General features: G+C 44.7%; 1 protein-coding gene across 1 annotated transcript in view; it reads right to left on the bottom strand.

Annotated features, from left to right (window-relative positions):
• The window catches only part of LOC119978852 (sodium- and chloride-dependent GABA transporter 1-like), a 224,618-nt gene extending 208,591 nt beyond the window's left edge, over positions 1-16,027 (bottom strand). Inside the window, exon 1 of the mRNA XM_038820860.1 lies at positions 15,520-16,027. Coding sequence (XP_038676788.1) covers positions 15,520-15,541 — 22 coding nt within the window. The 5' untranslated portion in view covers positions 15,542-16,027. The remainder of the gene's footprint in view (positions 1-15,519) is intronic.
• Between the last annotated feature and the right edge of the window lie 2,119 nt (positions 16,028-18,146).

Genomic DNA, 18,146 nt, shown 5'->3' with positions numbered 1-18,146 from the left:
ATTTAAAATCTTCACTCAAGGGGCCATTGGCGCAATTGCCATGGGTGGGAGAGGCAGACCTGAGCAAACCCTCTCTTGTTATAGGTATGAAACAGTGGTTTCCAGCAATATTGGGGTTGTGGATTCCAGCAAGGTACTCCAGGTGATGCTCATGCCTGCTTGCACCGTTCTCAAACTCCAACCCAGTCATTGTTGGAACTAGAGTTGACATACTTCTGGAATGAGGTATGGATCTCCTTCCCCTCTGGATCTAGCGGCCTAGATTATTTTTGGGCTTTACACTCCAGGCTGCATTAGTGCCTCGTTACCCCTTCCTCACACCCCTGCTTACTGCTGTTGCTCAGAGAAGCCTCCAGTATCAATAACTGGAACGGGCTTAGGGGACTTAAGTACATAGTATTATAAAGCACCGAGGAAAGCCATTGGCTGGTCCCCGCTGCTAAGATCAGGAGTCCCGATTGGGTGGAGAATCCCGCGTCGGGCCAAAAATGGGAATGGCACTAGGCAGCAGTCCTGTCCCTAATCTCCAGTCCCGTCCCACCAGTCATAGCACCGTCGGGACAAATAAACTGCTGATTTGTATTCATTAGAGTGAAATTAATGGGCTGGAAGTCCAAATCTCTGTCCAACCCCCCCCCCCCCCCCCCCTCAGGTTATACTCCTACTATCCACAGGGAACTCCACTGGGTGGTCAAGGGGGTCAGCCCATTGTCATGTGCCCCTCTGCTGCTGCTGCTAGCTGCACAGGGAGGGTAAGGACACTCCCCCAGGATGGTGTTCCCATGTCTGGACTGCCCCTTCCAGCCCTGGGCAACCAAGATCACTGTTGGCATGGTGATCTCAAGCAGCCCTCTGTTCAAGATCTTCATTCTGGTCCCACGGGTTTAAATTCTGAAGTGGCCTTCTCACTCTGTACTTCTCTGCCTGACAGCTGATGAGCAGAGCAGACAGCTCAGTGAAGAATCAAGCTAGGAACACTTTCCCTTTCCTCACATTTGCTCCCTCAGCCCCATGCTTCTGAAACTGCTGCATCTGAAGTATCCTCCATTGATCTTAAGCAATGTTTATAAACATTCTTCTTATCATTGACAGCTGCTATCCACTTGAAAACAACAAAGTGGTTTCACCTTCTCCTTTATAACTGCAGAAAGCACTTAGCACTGTTGGAGGTCTGGTGGGTGGTGCTGAGGATCGGGTCACCCTCATGTATGTATGGTTTAGGGGATGTGACCTGTTATTCCCCTTGTGTGGGGAGGAATGCGCCTCCTTAATGAGGGGTTGTTGGCGGGAAGGGAGGGTTAATATTTGCATTGTGGAGGTGGTCTGTCCCGGGACATTGGGATCAAGGCACCCATTCAAAATGGTGGCTCAAGTCCAGTAATTGCAGTGAAACCAGTATCTTCGCTCCTTCTTAGTTTTATATTCTTTGTCAACACGACATATCTGGCTATCTTGGAGAACAAGACAAGGAATATAACAGCCATGATATCCTTACTAAAATGTGCAGTGTCCAGAATAAAACGCAATACTCGTTTTGAGGCTTAAGCAGTGCAGAGCCGTGTTCAAAAAAAAACCCACAGGATGTTTATATTTGAATTAAGTGGCTTGTCCCTGCCCTGGTACAGACATGAAACTCGGCTTTCTGATTTGAGAGGTCTCTCCAGTTTGATTAAGAACTTTCACCTATTATGGAAATGTCCTCCTGACCCCATGCAACATTTCAATGCAAGGCCATTTGGTAGCTACTCGTACTCTAGGGCCCCCCCGTCAAGGGAGTAGTGCTGACCTGGACCTGGAAACTAACAATAGTGAACCCTGGAGAGAATAAATGCAACCAAATGTATAATACCTGGCACATCTACACTTCTCTAAGAAACTGTTACGAAAGTTGGCATTATACAAGCCCAACAGAAAAAGTTACACGTAACAGATCACACAATAGGTGGTTAAGTGGCCTGCCATGCAAAAGCAAAAGGCAGCCTCTGTCTGACCTGCTGTGAATTTTTTTTTTGATTCTTTGGATAGAATGTTATTCCTGGGGTCTGTGCACAGAAATGCAACTGAAGCAACTACACAAGTACCATTCTGGAAAAACATGCTTCAATTTCTAAAATGTTTATCACATTATCAAGGTTCCCTCTTTTCCCTCTCTTTCTATTTGTTAGCCTTCAGCCCTTACTCATCTGCTGCCTTAGTTCTGCATTCTCCTCCTCCAGGCAATTCTTCTTATTGCATCACACACACACAGACATATTCTCTTCCTTTATGCTACCCTTCTCTAATTCTCCTGTCTTATTTCCCATTCTCAATTGCACACACACCACATGGTTTGTTCCATGAAAAACAAGGCCTCCCTTTTAGGTCCGAACATCTTTTTCCTTTCCAGTGCAGAGCTAATACTCACTCCTTTCTTCAGGTTTAACACTCAGCCCAACCTTTTCAACAGCAGAATATTTCATTAGTATTTAAGTCATTTTGTTTCCAGTCATTTTTATTGTATATCATGCCTTTCATTGCATTGTTAAATGGTACCTCATGGAAATGTTGCATAACTGTATGTTTTAAATTATTCCCCATTGCATTCCTTACATTATAACTGTGTCCGTAAGAGCTTCTTATAACAAACAGATGTCCCAGTCAAATACAGTCCATCGAGTGGGTTTCGCCCCCACAACCCAAAAATGTGCAAGCTAGGTGGATTGGCCACACTAAATTGCCCCTTAATCGGAAAAAAGGAATTTGGTACTCTAAATTTTAAAAAACGTTTTTAAAAAATCCCCTGCTGGGGGCTCGGAGGTGTACAGTGGTAGAAGGTATCAAACGCCTAGTTGCTTTTCTCCGGCTCCGCTACTAGTTTGCCTCTGTTGTCCTTAATCTGGGCTATTTCCCTCGTAGCTGCCTGCTTTATTGGCTGGTGAGCCAGCAGGTGGCTGGCTTTGTCTCTGTGCTTGTACAGGATCCCCCATGGCTGGCGGGGTTGGTGCACTGCTTTCCTCATGGAGAGCAGTTCAAAGTCCATTTGTAGATTTTTCCTCTCGGCCAGATGCTCTACGGTCGGGGTCTCGGAGTATCGTCAGTCCACTTCCAGTATGGTGTCAACTAACTGTTGCCCAGCCAACCCCTCTTCCCTATCTCTCCGTGCTTTATAAGTTATACTTTCACCCCTAGGTCCCAGGTTCGATCCCAGCTCTGGGTAATGTCCGTGTGGAGTTTGCACATTCTCCCCGTGTTTGCGTGGGTTTCGCCCCCACAACCCAAAAATGTGCAAGGTAGGTGGATTGGCCACGCTAAATTGCCCCTTAATTGGAAAAAATGAATGGGGTACTCTAAATTAAAACAAAATCAGTGATATACTCGTCTATGATCTGTGGTATTTTCTCACAGAAAGCCTTATCGGCAAGGAGGGCTGTGTCCAACTTCCATGGGGGGCATTGAGGATCTATCTGTGAATATACATTGTGTACTTAGAAGAAGTAGAACTCCTCTCCTGGGTGGGTGAACCGCCATGGGTTCACAGCACCCATCTGCTCCACGAATGTGCCGGGATCTTTTCTTTTGCCATGTTGGAGCTCTTTCCTGTTTTGGAATTTGACCTGTCTGTCCGTGGGTCCTGTACACAGTTAAAGTCACCCCCTCCACCCAGCCATGATTAGTCAGTGTGTATCTGTCGGGGATTTCTGCTGTGGTATTTTTAATAAGCTTAATGTTGTCCCAGTTTGGAGCATACACGTTCATCGGTATAACCGATGCCCCATCTAGGACACTGCTGACCATGACGTACTGTCCCTCTGGGTCTGTAATTGGCCTTGTCGCCATAAACACCATCCTCTTATTTAACAATATGGTTACCCCATGGCCCTCGTCCCGTAGCAGGAGTGGTAGGTCTGTCCCACTCAGCCCTTCTTTACCCGCAGTCGGTCCTTCTCTCAGGTGCGTCTCTTGGAGGAAGACTATGTCAGCTTTCAAACTTTTCAGGTGTGCGAAGACAGGATCTTTTCATTGGGCCATCGAGTCCCCTGATGTTCCAGTGACTATCCTAATGGGGTTTCTTTGTCTCTCCGCTCCTGCGGGATTAACCATACTTACCGGGTGGACGCGCCGCTGCACTCTGGGATTTCCCTTTGTTAGGGGGCCGTCCAAAATGGAGGCAGTCACTGTTCTCCCCATGAAGACGGGCTCTTGTGCTCCTGGGTTTTCCTTTGTTCAGAGGCTACTCAACATGGCCGCAAACTGTGAATACGCCATGAGGGTGAGCCCTTGCACTCCGGGGTTTCCCTTTGTTTAGGGACTCTCCAAATGGTTGCTTGCGGTGTGTGGCTTGTTGTAGCCAGCCTAATGCCCTTGCTCTCTCTGTTCCATTGTTCCCTTTTTGGTGTTTTCTCTCCCCCTCCCCTCCCGGTTTCTTCCCCCAGTTACCGATGTCTGCACCCTCCCCCCCCCCCCCCCCCTTGCCAGGCAATTTCCCCCTTGCGGGAGATGCACCTCAGGCTCTCTTTCCTGTATGCTTCCCAGTGCTTGCTTCCCCACTAGTGTGGTAGGTCCCCCTCCCTGGGCTAGTTGTATATCCTCCTGTTGCCCGTTCCCTGAGCTTCCTATCTGTCATTCCCCTCACCTTCTCCTGTGCTCTGCTGCCCTTGCTTCTTCCTTCCTTTCTTTCCTCCCTTGTCCCCAGAACGAGTCAGTACAATCCCATGCAAAGTGTTCAACATGTTGGTTCACCGTTGGCAATTCAGAAAGTAAAAATCTCTTCCGATGAGTTCTTCATCACTGTCCCTGCAGCCATTTCTCTAGTCCGTTTTCCGAGACAAACTTGTCTGCATCCGCAGGGGCCGTGAAAAAATACTCCCCACCTTGGAATGTGAACCAGAGCTTAGCTGGGTACAGCATTCCAAACTTTACGCCGCTTTTGTACAGCGCTTATTGAATTCTGCCTAGCACTTGGCCAGGTTGGCCTTGGCTGTTCCCCGGTTTGGGGCGAAGCGACTGGTGTGCTCAGTCAATTTCTGGTGGGTTGGGGAAGCTATTCCTTCCCAACAGGTTGCCCAGCATTTGGGCAACATAGTCCATGGGGTTCCTACCTTCAATACCTTCTTGCAGGCCCACAATCGTAGGTTTTGGCACCTCGATCGGTTCCCTTGAACGCCGATTTTCCCCTTCAGGCTCCCCTGTGTTGCGACCAGCCTCGCCACCTCTTTCTCTAGTACGACGATCCGGTCCCCCTGATCTGTTGCGTCTCTTTCTAGCTCTTTAATAGTATTTTCCTGGGCTTCCAGTCACCTCTCCGCCTTGTCTAGGGCCACCTGCACAGTCGCCAGAGCTTCTGCAACCGCACCCTTGATCGCAGCTTGAATATCTGTTTTTTGTCTTTTTCCTGATGTTCTGGAGAAGCCCGTGCTTTGCTGCCTCATGCGTCAGCCGTCTCGGCTGTTTCTCTCGGCTTTAGCAGCTGCTGGTAACCACGCGGCCTGTGGAGTCGCGGATGTTTTGGCATTTTCCTCTCATAATGTAGAGGTGTGGGGTTGTTTTTCCTTTGTGTTAGCGGGCTATTTCGGGTGAAAAGAGCCTACTTTTCAGGTTCGTGGGAGGAGAGCCACCTGATGTGCAGCTTCTCAACACATCCCTGTCACCGGAACATCAAAGTTTAATAATGACCATGAAACCATTGTCAATTGTCAGAAAAATCCCTCTGGTTCATTAATGTCCTTTAGGGAAGCAAAGTGCTGTTCTTACTTGGTTTGTCCCACATGTGACTCACACAATGTGGTCACCCTTTAATGCCTCTGAAATGGTCCAGCAAGCTACACAGTTGTATTTAACCACCATGAAGGAAAACACAAAGGAATTGAACCGGACAGGCGAACAGGCACCAAAACATTAACGGCAAACCCAACCTTGTCAATCTTGCAAAGTCTTTGTCTTGTGCCAATATCGGGAAACCTGTCTCACAGCCTAATCAAGAAACAGTCTAACATAGTCAGACTCACAGATTTCATACCTAATAGATAACGTCTCAGGTACAACCATCACTATTCCTGGACATGACCTGTCTAATCAGCAGAAGTGGTGGCACAGTGGTATACACTTGGGAGGAAGTTGCCCTGGGAATCCTCAACGTCAACGCTACACCCCATAAACTCTCACGGCACCAGGTCAAACACGGGAAGGAAATCGCGTACCGATTATGTTTCTTTCCCCCCTCAGCAGATAAATCAACATTCATCTGTGTTGAACACCACTTGAAGGAAGCACCGAGGGTGACCGACAGTGGCAAGGGCGCAGAACGTACTCCGAGTGGGGGACTTCAATGTCCATCGCCAAGAGTGACTCCATAGTACCACCACAGACCAAGCTGGCTGGGTCCTAAAGAACATAGCTGCTAGACTGGGACCGTGGGAGGTGGTGAGAGAACCAACAAGAAGGAAAAAGATACAACCTGCCTGCTGCAGATAAATCTGTCTATGACTGTATCGGTAGGAGTGACCACCGCACAGTCCTTATGGAAACATCCTCCATCATGTTGTATGGCACTACCACTGTGCTAAATGGATCAGACTGCAAATAGATCCAGGAACTCAAGACTGGGCATCCATGAGGCGCTGTGGGCCATCACCAGAACTGTACTCAACCACAATCTGTAACCTCATGGCCCGGCATATCCCCTACTCTACCATTACCATCAAGCCAGGGGATCGACTCTGGTTCAATGTGGAGTACAGGAGGTCATGCCAGGAGTAACACCAGGCATGAGGTGTCAACCTGGTGAAGCTATGGACTAGTTGTATGCCAAACAGCAGAAGCAACAAGTGATAGACAGAAAAGTGATCCGACAATCAACATATCAGATCTAAACTCTGCAGTCCAGATCCAGCCATGAATGGTGGTGGATAATTAAACAACTCAATGTAGAAGGAGGCTCCACAAATATCCCCCTTCTCATTGATGGAGGAGCCCTGAGCAGCATGGTTGCACAGTGGTTAATACTGCTGCCTCACAGCACTGAGGACCCATGTTCAATCCCGGCCCCGGGTCGCTGTCTGTGTGGAGTTAGCAAATTCTTCCAGTGTCTGCGTAGATCTCGTCCCCACAACCCAAAAATGATGTGGAGATACTGGTGTTGGACTGGGGTGGGCACAGTAAGAAATCTTATAACACCAGATTAACGTCCAGCATATTTATTTTGAATCACTAGCTTTCGGAGCGCAGCTCCTTCATCAGATGAGTGAAGACGTAGGTTACACAAACACAGCATGTCAAGTCAAAGCCAATGATGTAAGATGATACTTTAAATGTGAATCTTTGCAGGTAATTAAGTCTTTACAGGTCTAGATGGTGCATTTGGAAAGAGGGATAATCACAGGTTAAAGAGGTGTGAATTGTCTCAAGCCATGATAGCACATAAAACAGAACAGCACAGAACAGGACCTTCGGCCCTCGATGTTGTGCCGAGCTTTGTAAGAAACTAAGATCAAGCTATCCCACTCCCTGTCATTCTGGTGTGCTCCATGTGCCTATCCAATAACCACTTGAAAGTTCCTAAAGTGTCCAAATCCATTATCACAGCAGGCAGTCCATTCCACACTCTAACCAATCTCTGAGTAAAGAACCACCCTCGGACATCCCTTCAATATCTCCCACCCTGAATCTAATAGTTATGCCCCCTTGTAACAGCTACATCCATCCAAGGAAATAGTCTCTGAATGTTCACTCTATCCCCCTAGTTGATAGGACTTCACAAGCTCAGGCCAGATGGTGGAGGGTTAAATGTAGTGAGGCATGAATCCAAGGTCCCGGTTGAGGCCGTACTCAAGCATGAGGAACTTGGCTATCAGTTTGTGCTCGGCGATTCTGCGTTGTTGTGTGTCCTGAAGGCCGCCTAGGAGAATGCTTAACCAAAGATCAGAGGCTGAATGTCTTTGACTGTTGAAGTGTTCCCTGAATGGAAGGGAACATTCTTGGCTGGTGATTGCCACGCAATGTCCGTTCATCTGTTGTCGCAGTGTCTGCATGGTCTCGCCAATGTACCACACCTCGGGACATCCTTTCCACCTCAACTCCACCATCCCAAAATATCTCCTTATCCCTTAGTATTGAGACTAGCCAATTTATTCTGATTGTATTAACTAATTGAATTTTTAAATTGCACCAGCTGCCAAAATGGGTTTTGAACTCATAAGCCCATAGTAGTAGCCTGGGCATCTGGATTATCACCACACCACCACTCCCCCTTCCTCCTCATAATGGCACACAAGGATATGCCGACAGGGAACGTCATACCGGTTCTTAATAAGTCTTCACATTGAAATAACGGTGTCCAAATCTTGGTAGATTCAGACTCTTCCCATCCGTGTATGGTAGAATAGTAAAATTAAAAAAGCCAAAAGACATTTCAGCTTCTGAAACCTATACACCTGGGATCCTTTTCTGCTGCTTACCACCCTTTGAGTGCTATCCTTACTCATTGCTGCATTGTATTGCTGCTTCTTATTCAAAAAAGTGTGTAGCCTTCAATCAGGTGCAATATTTTTGCTACTGCTATCTCTTTTTATTTTTTTTTACATATTTAGAGTGCCCAATTCATTTTTTCCAATTAAGGGGCAATTTAGCCTGGCCAATGTACCTACCCTGCACATCTTTGGGTTATGGGGGCGAAACCCACGCAAACAAGGGGAGAATGTGTAAACTCCATACAGGCAGTGACCCAGAGCCATGATCGAACCTGGGATCGATCACTGCGTCACCGTGCTACTGCTATCTCATCTGACACAGGAAATGGGGTCTTATCCAAGAAAGGCGAGTAGATTAACTAGTGGCGGGATGTTTGGGTCAGTGAAACTCCTGCCTGCCCTTATCCCATATATCCCGATGTCAGCTCAAAGGCATCCCTGTGTCCAGTCACACACACTTTAAGCAAGGTGGGCCACCTTTATTTATTAGCTTATAAGGATACCTTTTGATTTCATTAATGATGAGTAATGGGTCAGGAAACAAGAACAGAAAATCTCTGAAGGATGTGGGTGATGTCAGTAGAGAGATGCAGCTCAACGTACTGTTCAGTGCAGTCTCTGATCTTAAAGAGTATTTTCTGGAGATGCTTCAAAGAATGGATAACTTCCAAAGGACGGGTAGGCCAGGGGTGGGGGGAGGGGTAGGGTAGATGGTTTTAAAAGGTTTCCACTGGATTGTTCTGATGTAAATCTAACAGAATCTAGCTGAGAAGCATATTGACAGTGGTTTGGGAGCAATCTGACTCATCAATAGTCCATGACTAAGCAAAACGGCTTCACTGGAATAAAGTATGCATTTAAATTTACATATAATTTCTCCTCCATTGCCATGAATTGATTGAATTCAATCTTACTATTCTTTAATGTAAAGTGTGTACTTTTACCCAGCTTGGATGCAGATGTATGATGTTACGTCAAAGATCTATCAGACTATAACAAGCTAATCATTACAACATGTTTTACTGCAATTCAGACAGTCTTCCATTGGAATTAAAGATGGACAGAAATTAATCAATATTTCACTAACTTTTTCATAATTGTACACAATGTTGTGGGGAAAGAGATTACTTACTGACAGAAAACACGTTGCCCCTCTGCTATGTCAGACACTTCTGCTCAATGAATAACCCATTTCTGGGACTTGATGTCACAGTGGGTGAGACAACATGGTGCTTTGAGCTACACTGTGTACTACCTTTCATCTCTAGAATCCAGGTTCAAACCAGCCTGTGCTGTGGAATGAAAAATTTCCATGTCTCTTAGTTCTATCGGTCCCCTATTTAATCATGTTGACGACCAAACTATGACACAAGAAAAGTCAAAATATGAACAGATCACTCAATCCAACGAAGCTTTTCAGTCTTTACATTTGAAGTTTCTTTAGTGGTCTTATCTCTACTACCCTACCTTATTATTTAAAATAAATATTTTAAGCTTTTTCTAATATCCATAGGGGCTGGTTTCGCACAGTGGGCTAAGCAGCTGGCTTGTAATGCAGAATAAGGCCTGCAGCGCGGGTTCAATTCCCGTACTGGCCTCCCCGAACAGGCGCTGGAATGTGGCGACTAGGGGCTTTTCACAGCAAGTTCATTGAAGCCTACTTGTGACAATATGCAATTATTATTATTATTTAATTTTTCATTAATTTATATCTGTAGCCCTATTTTTTTTTTTAAATTCCAATTAAGGGGAAATTTAGTGTGGCCAATCGACCTACCCTACCCATCTTTGGGTTGTGGGGCTGAGACCCACACAGACACGGGGAGAATGTGCGGTAGCCCTATTTTATGCCATTATGTTGAAGGACTATCTGGACATGCCTTCTGCACAGGCATTTAATATTTTAGACATCTCGAGAAGGAGTCTCCTGTCAAAACTGCAGAGATTTAATCTCTCCAATCTTACTTCTTGGCTCTTCACATTTAGGATTGGTTGTATTGTTCTTCTCTGAACCCTCCTGAAATGCAGATATTGTAGGTATTTACTGTGGCCTAGTGGTCAGAACTGAACTGCAGTTCTGCCCTGACCAGGGTATCTGGAGCTTAGCATAAACTTAGAGATTCTTACTTTCGCTTTTAGAATGGCTCTACCATTCTTTAATTCCAGTAGAAAGCAGAATCTGGGCTATCAGGTTGTAGTTTTGTTTCTGACTCATACTTCCTGTCAGTATAGCTTTCAACTAGAAGCACCACCGGGTTGTGGAATTACCCATTTTATAATCCAGTATTCCCTTTGCTTTAAGTGTTTTGCTGGGCATTGAAAGTGACATGTTTACCGTTGCACCTGGTATATTTCAAGTCACCCTGTGTTAATCCAAACCACTTATTGTATCCTTAGGAGGCATTTTTTTCCTGACCCTGTGCAAAACCTAACATTTGTCAGCAGTAAGCTACGGTTCCTTCTGTAAATCTTTTGCAGGTAGCATTTTTGTCTCTGAATCATAAGGTTTTGTGTTCGAGTCCACTCCAGTGCAGTACTGAGAGTACTACACTTATAGAAGGTGCCATCATTTGGATGAGGTATTAAACAGGAGTCCTGTCTTATTTTTCCGAAGGATGCAAGATGCACAATATTGAAAAACAATAATCTCTAGGCCAATCTGTATCCCAGGTTTTGACCTAAAATTTCTACAATTTAGAGTTGAATTATTATTCTTTCACTTAGAAATTTATCAGATGTCTTTTGAAAGTCTAAGTGTAAAATGTTATATGGATTACCATGGTTTACTTGGGTTAACTGTCATGGTGGCAATGTGGATCTTATCAGCAAATCACACCTTAGTCTGTCTCCTACTCCTCTAGCACTTTCTACTCCTTTGAGAATCTCACCTTCTTCCACCCATCTCACTTTCTCATTTAAAATCCTCATTCTCGAATGTCCACCCATGAACTAAAACATTTTCTAACCGAGATACCTTCTCTGCTTTCTTCCTCTCAACCTCTGCACCATCTTATCCTGCTGATTTCAACCTCCAATTCAATTCATCACACATTCCCTCTTCAGAGTTCAGTGTCCTCTTATCCTCCCTCAACCCTAATCACCATATCAACTCCCCAACCTTTTTTCATTGCCAGTCCCTTGATCTTGTCATCTCACATGTCCTTGTTATTTCCATCATGGTAATCACAGATAAGAGTATCTCTGATCACGTCCTTGCATCATCCTTAACCCACAAACCCCTTCCATCTCCTAACTCTACATGCATGTTTGACCTAGAAAAAGCTTTTTCGCAATTCACTTACAAAAACCCAATTGTATGCCTTTGTCCATGCATTCACAACATTTCTGCAGCTACCAATCTGCTCATCAAGTCCTCACTCCCACCTTTGATGCCCCGCCCTATTAAAACAAATACATTCTCTCATCCTAGCTGCTCACCTGGTTCAGCCCTCATCTTCATACCCTTAAGTCCAGGAGACGCAAACTTAAACAGATATGACAGACAACTGGTTTAGCCATTCACTACTTCTGGCTGGAAAAAAAAGCGCTCCCAGGTCCACCTCTCCTTTTGCCAAAATTGTTAACAAATCTAGAATCATCCTGGAATGCAAAGATAACCCTTGTTTTTTTTCCCTCTGCTACAAATCATCTTCATAAACCTCTCCATCCTGTCTCCTCCACCCGCATCTCCTTGCACTTGTGTCAGTTAGGTTGAAATCATCCGTTTTTTATTTTTCATAGTTCCTACATGCTGTAACATTCTCTGTTTTCTTAGCTCCCCTTTCCCTAGCTCTGAACTTGCACACTGTCAGAATGGTATGAGGGATGGGCTGATCTGGTTGGGCCGTGGAGGGAGCTCTGGGGGTGGGGAGGGAATGGGTGGACATTGTCAGTGGGCTTGGCCCATGGACTGTACGTTTCACAGTCTTCTCTCCTCTCATTTTCTCTCTGAGCTCATCTTTTCCAAAAGACTCACCTACTGCTCTAGGCCCAATTCCCAATAAACTACTAAACACCCAATTTCCCTTCCTGGCTACATTATTTTCTTATTAACTAACACTTCTCTGTTCTCGAGTACTCTGCCAAATTCAAATCTTGTGTTGCCACCCTTCTTCTCAAAAATAAATTCATCCTTGAAAACTAGTGTCCCATCTCCAAACTCCCTCTTCCTCCCCAAGGTTATGGGGCGTGGGCTACATGGAAATTTGGCTGTCTGGATACAGAATTGGATGGCCGAAGGAAGACAGCGAGTGGTAGTGGATGGAAAGTATTCCGTCTGGAGGTCGGTGACCAGTGGTGTCCCGCAGGGATCTGTTCTGGGACCTCTGCTCTTTGTGGTTTTTATAAATGACTTGGATGAGGAAGAGGAAGAGTGGGTTAGTAAGTTTGCCGATGACACAAAGGTTGGTGGAGTTGTAGATAGTGTTGAGGGCTGTTGCAGTTTAGAACAGGACATTGAAAGGATGCAGAGCTGGGCTGAGAAGTGGCAGATGGAGTTCAACCTAGATAAATGTGAAGTGATTCATTTTGGAAGGTCGAATGTGAATGCTGAATACATGGTTAAAGGTAGGATTCTTGGAAGTGTAGAGGAACAAAAGGATTTTGGGGTCCACACAGATCCCTCAAAGTTGCCACCCAGGTTGATGGGGTTAAGAAGGCGTATGGTATATTGGCTTTCATTAATGGGGGATTGAGTTTAAGAGCCGCAAGGTTTTGCTGCAGCTTTATAAAGCCCTGGTTAGACCACACTTGGAATATTGTGTCCAGTTCTAGTTGTCTCATTATAGGAAGGATGTGAATGCTTTGGAGAGGGTGCAGAGGCGATTTACCAGGATGCTGCCTGGACTGGAGGGCATGTCTTATGAAGAAAGGTTGAGGAACTAGGGCTTTTCTCACTGGAGTGAAGAAGGAAGAGAGGTGACTTGATAGAGGTGTGCAAGGTGATGAGAGGCATGGATATAGTGGATAGCCAGAGACTTTTCCCCAGGGCGGAAATGGCCGTCACGAGGGGACATCATTTTAAGGTGATTGGAAGAAGGTATAGGGGAGATGTCAGAGGTAGGGTCTTTACACAGAGAGTGGTGGGTGTGTGGAATGCACTGCCAGCGGAGGTGGTGGAGTCAGAGTTATTAGGGACATTTAAGCAGTAAATTGAAGGGGTGTAGGTTAGGCTGATCTTAGATTAGGATAAGTGGTCGGCACAACATCGTGGGCCGAAGGGCCTGTACTGTGCTGCACTGTTCTATGTTCTAAAGTCCTTCAACCATTTGTCGCCTTCCAAGTCCATAGCCATCTTTTCTGAAACTCCATGTTTGAATTCCTGCAATCAGGTTTCCATCCCTGTCACAGTACCAAAGTGGATCTTCTCAAAGTCACAAATGACATTCCATGTGACTGACAAAAGCAAACACCCCCTCCTCCTACCTGATCCATCTGTAGTTTTTGACAATATCAATGTTATCCAATATCACCCTAAATCTGTCCAGTTGGGAGGGAATGCATTCACCTGGTTGCATTTTTTTCTGACCAGTCATAGCCAGAGAATCCCCAGCAATGGTTTCTCTTCCTTATCATGCACCGTCACCTCTGAGGCACCCCCAATGTTTATCCTTACATTTCTCATCTACATACTGCACGTCAGTATCATCCAAAAGCACAACAGTTTTCACATGTTCATTGATGATGTGCAAATCTACCTCACTACCGCCTTACTCTCCAAATAGTCTGTTTGTCTAAAATCCAGTAATGGAAGGGCAGAAATTTGCTCTAAATAATTATTGGAAATAGCAAAGCATCATCTTCAGTCGCTGTCACAAAGTTAATTCCCTAACCACTGGCTCCATGTCTCGCCCTGGCAACTATTTTGAGGTTAAAATCAGATCGCTTGCAACCGAGGTGTCATTTTTACTTGAAGGTGACCACCTAACCACACATACATGTCATTGCAGCCTTTTCTAACCTCCATAACATCACTCGACTCCATTCTACTTCAGCTCTTGTGCTACTGAACATCCATGTACTTGTTAGCTCAAAACTTGACCATTTTAACACTTTTCTATGGCCTACTTCCAGTCTTCCCTCTTCTGTAAACGGGAGCTCTTCAAAAACTCTGCGGTTCATGTCTCAACTCACACCAGGTTCCATTCACTCACCATCCCTGTGCTCAATGGCCAGTTCAGCAATTCGTGAATTTTAAAGTTCTCATCCTGGTTTCCAAATCCCTAGATGGCTTTTCCACACACTATCTCAACAACCTCCTGTGGTGATTGACACTTTTAAGGGCAACACAGCAGAATAAGAGTCACCCACGCCATGTGACCCTCACTCTGCAGTGTTGCCGTTAAAGAGATTAGACGCATAAAGTTTACACCCTATCGAAGACAATCATTTTTGGGGATGGTATCTATGGACATTTATTCTTAACCAAACTTGTCCCCTTGTATATACTGCCAAAGAAACACCATCATTGCTCTTAGAAGACTTCCCGGGAAGAACCTTTCAACAGAATGAAACAATTGCTGCATTTCTCAAACCTGTTAGTACACTATGACTCATCTAAAGAATTGCAATGCCTCTCCACATGGCGTTGATGCGGTGTTGACCCCTTGAGATGGACAATGCTCTGAAAAGTTGATAGGGTGGGTGTCAAGGACCTTGGAATGCCTGGGACAATCACAAGATCTCTGCACTCCTCCAATTCTGTTTTCAGCTGCCTAGGCCCCATATCTCTTCAAGTCTTGACTTGTCTCTTTTCTTTTAAAACACTCTTAAAAGCCTGCCACTTTGGCCAAAACCTGATCATTTCCCTAATATCTCCTTCTTTGGCCTAAAGTAATGCTCTTGTGAAGCACCTTGGGACAATTCACTGTATTAAAAGTGCTATATCAATGCAAGTTATTGGGCTGGATTTTTCAGCCATGCCAGCCACACGATCGCCACAAATGGGATGGTCAGTTGACCTTGGGCGGGAATATCCAGTCGTCTGGCAGGTGCAACAAAAATTACCACCCATTACCTACCCTCTTCTGGCATCTTACTTACTCTCGGAGGCTATAATCCTTTATTTACAACTCACCTAGCTTCTGATGTATCTGCATTTTTGAACACTCCTTTGCAAAAACAACTTTGCGCCTCCATCGTAATCTGGTCTGCCTCGGTCATCGACGGTCTTTCTCCTGTTTGCCCTCTTTCGTGTAAACTTTATTACCAAGTGTCTCCCCATTTCACTTTTTTGTTGTCCCCCCTCTGCTTCGTTCCGGCATTCCTTTGCAGCTCCTTCGAGGCAGAGTTGGCGCTTATAAATTCCTCAGCAACTCCCTCTTCCTAGCTTCCACTAGTTTTACTCGCAGATTTTTCATTTGCCCACCTTTTAAGATGTATTATTGCTTGTGTTGACTGCCTTTAAAGGAAAAGCACGGGAAGCATCACATCCCCTCCCCTCACCTGCAGCCCAGGTTAGGTATGTCAGGGTGATTATTTCGCCGACAGGCCCAGAGAGATGTAGCAGACGGTTCCAGTTTGTCTATTCGGCAATTGATTCCCAGAGTGGGCTTGCGTACCGACTCGAGACAAGAGGCTAAATTAAGGTGAGTGTAGGTAGGATTGAAACCAACTTCAAAACCGGCGGTAAACAGATTTCCCCATCCAATATGGCGCCGGCACACCCAGAGAACATGGCGGCCGAGTTGACAGTTAACTGCCGTCACGCGCCTCTTTTAAAATGTTTTTTTTTAACTGTAAAAAATATTATAGTAATTTGGGAATCGTTTGCGGCTCCTTACATCGCTGGATGTATCCCTTGATGGATGCGTTTTCCACTGCCAGGTCTTTAGCCAAGCTTTTAGTTTGATCTTTTCCTTCGGTGCGCCCACTTGGCTTCAGTGCTGGTCGTTATAGCTCGGGGCAGAAAAGGGTAAACAGCTGAAGGTTCTGCTGTTTGACTCGGGTTATCCTTACGATGGTTAGGCCTGCGTGAAACCTGAAAGGCAGAGTTGGCGCTCAAATTCCCTGTGATTGTGTGTGCGTGCGTGCAAGTAACACAGTGTAATCTCGAAGGCACACACCATCCACCACCAGAACCACCTCATTTTACTACTTTAAATCAACAGAGCGAGACAGAATTATGTGTGGTATCGCTTTATAGGCAACATCAGGACGAAGTGTTCACAGCATATATCTGCATGCACTGGAAGACAGCCGAAGTATTGCAGGCACCCCAATACAAAATACAGTTTTGGTTCCTTTACATAATTAAATGTAACCCCACTGCAAAACATCATGCAGCTTCCGATTGTAACCAGTTTGAACATGCTGTTAAGAAGGTACCACATGCTGCTTATATACAGAACTAGGTAGGGCTGTACTGTATAGTGTCTTTTGGTATTGGCAGATATATTTTTACCCATAAGCACACTAAAGTGGCACTTTTAGATTTTAATACTTCCAGATATTAGCATCAAATTAGATCTTATTGTTACTACTGAATGACTCTTTCCCCACAAAAGCCTGAAATTTAGGTTGTTAGAAGTGCCTGCTATGTAGCAACATGCACTGCCTAAACTCATAGCAGCAAGTGAATTACAGATAGATGGACAGAAGCAAAGATGAGGATCAGAAGGTGGCATGTATGACTATTGTAAGTTTGATTCATATTTAAAGATAAAGGATAAGATGTGGAAAAGCACTTTGTGTTTCAGGTCAATGAGCAGTATGGATTGGTAATGATTGGTTTTCATTCTGCTGTTAAAGCTTCCTACTTTCTTACTGACTGCTTTGATGATTTCCTTCTCAACCGGAATAAAATCATATGGATCAAGAAGATGGCACACCACCATTTCTTCAAAACAACTAGGAATGGGCAACACCCATATCCCGTGGAAGGGTATAAAGAAGACCTCATGCAATCTCGGAGAGTCTCTGTCATTTCATGAAATGTTGATGAGTCTCAATGAGACTTAATTAATTCAGAATGAGTCCTGTGGTAGCTTTATGTAAATCTTTGTCAATGGAGGAATAGGTACCTCCAGCTGATTTTTGACACTGTGCTATTGGTGGTTACTATGCTGTTGATCGGCCTCAATGCGACTGGATAATATTCCTAATATGTTGCTGGGAAATAGAAGCTTGAAATAATAGCTAAAACCACCATTTAAAAAAAAGACAAAACTTTAAACTTGGAATTCAAAGTTTGAAATGCAAATACAGAGTTTAGATTGTGTTAAGATAATAAGATGGGATTCTGATAAATAGCTGCAAAATCCTATAATACTTAAACGCTAATTATGCCAACTTTAGGATGTGCAAACATGTTCTGCTCCAGATTGTATCATACACCAAAATTGGTAAAATCAGATATGGGGTGAAATTAGTTTCAATGTAACAGTTAAAGCAGCCACAAAAATCACTGGGCACACTAGTCTAATAACATGGTAACTTGAAATTTTAATCCCAGAGATGAAATAAAACAGTAAATGAATCTAACCAAAGGACATTTATTTGCCATTCCAGTGGAAGCACCAGAGAGTGTCAAAGCTTTCCAAACTAGATGCCCTGTTCATAAAGTAGAAAGTAAAGGTCAATCATGTATTGGATTCTTTTTCTCGACGTTACTACCATATTTGATTAAATATTGTATCATAGCCTATTTACAAAGAGTTCAAGACATCTACAAGTACAAAATCATTACAACACACTTTTTCTCCA

The sequence above is a fragment of the Scyliorhinus canicula genome, chromosome 1, assembly GCF_902713615.1.
Source record: "Scyliorhinus canicula chromosome 1, sScyCan1.1, whole genome shotgun sequence".
Lineage (NCBI taxonomy): Eukaryota > Metazoa > Chordata > Chondrichthyes > Carcharhiniformes > Scyliorhinidae > Scyliorhinus > Scyliorhinus canicula.
Note: the sequence above shows the minus strand (reverse complement) of the source record. Positions and strands in the feature narration are given on the sequence as shown.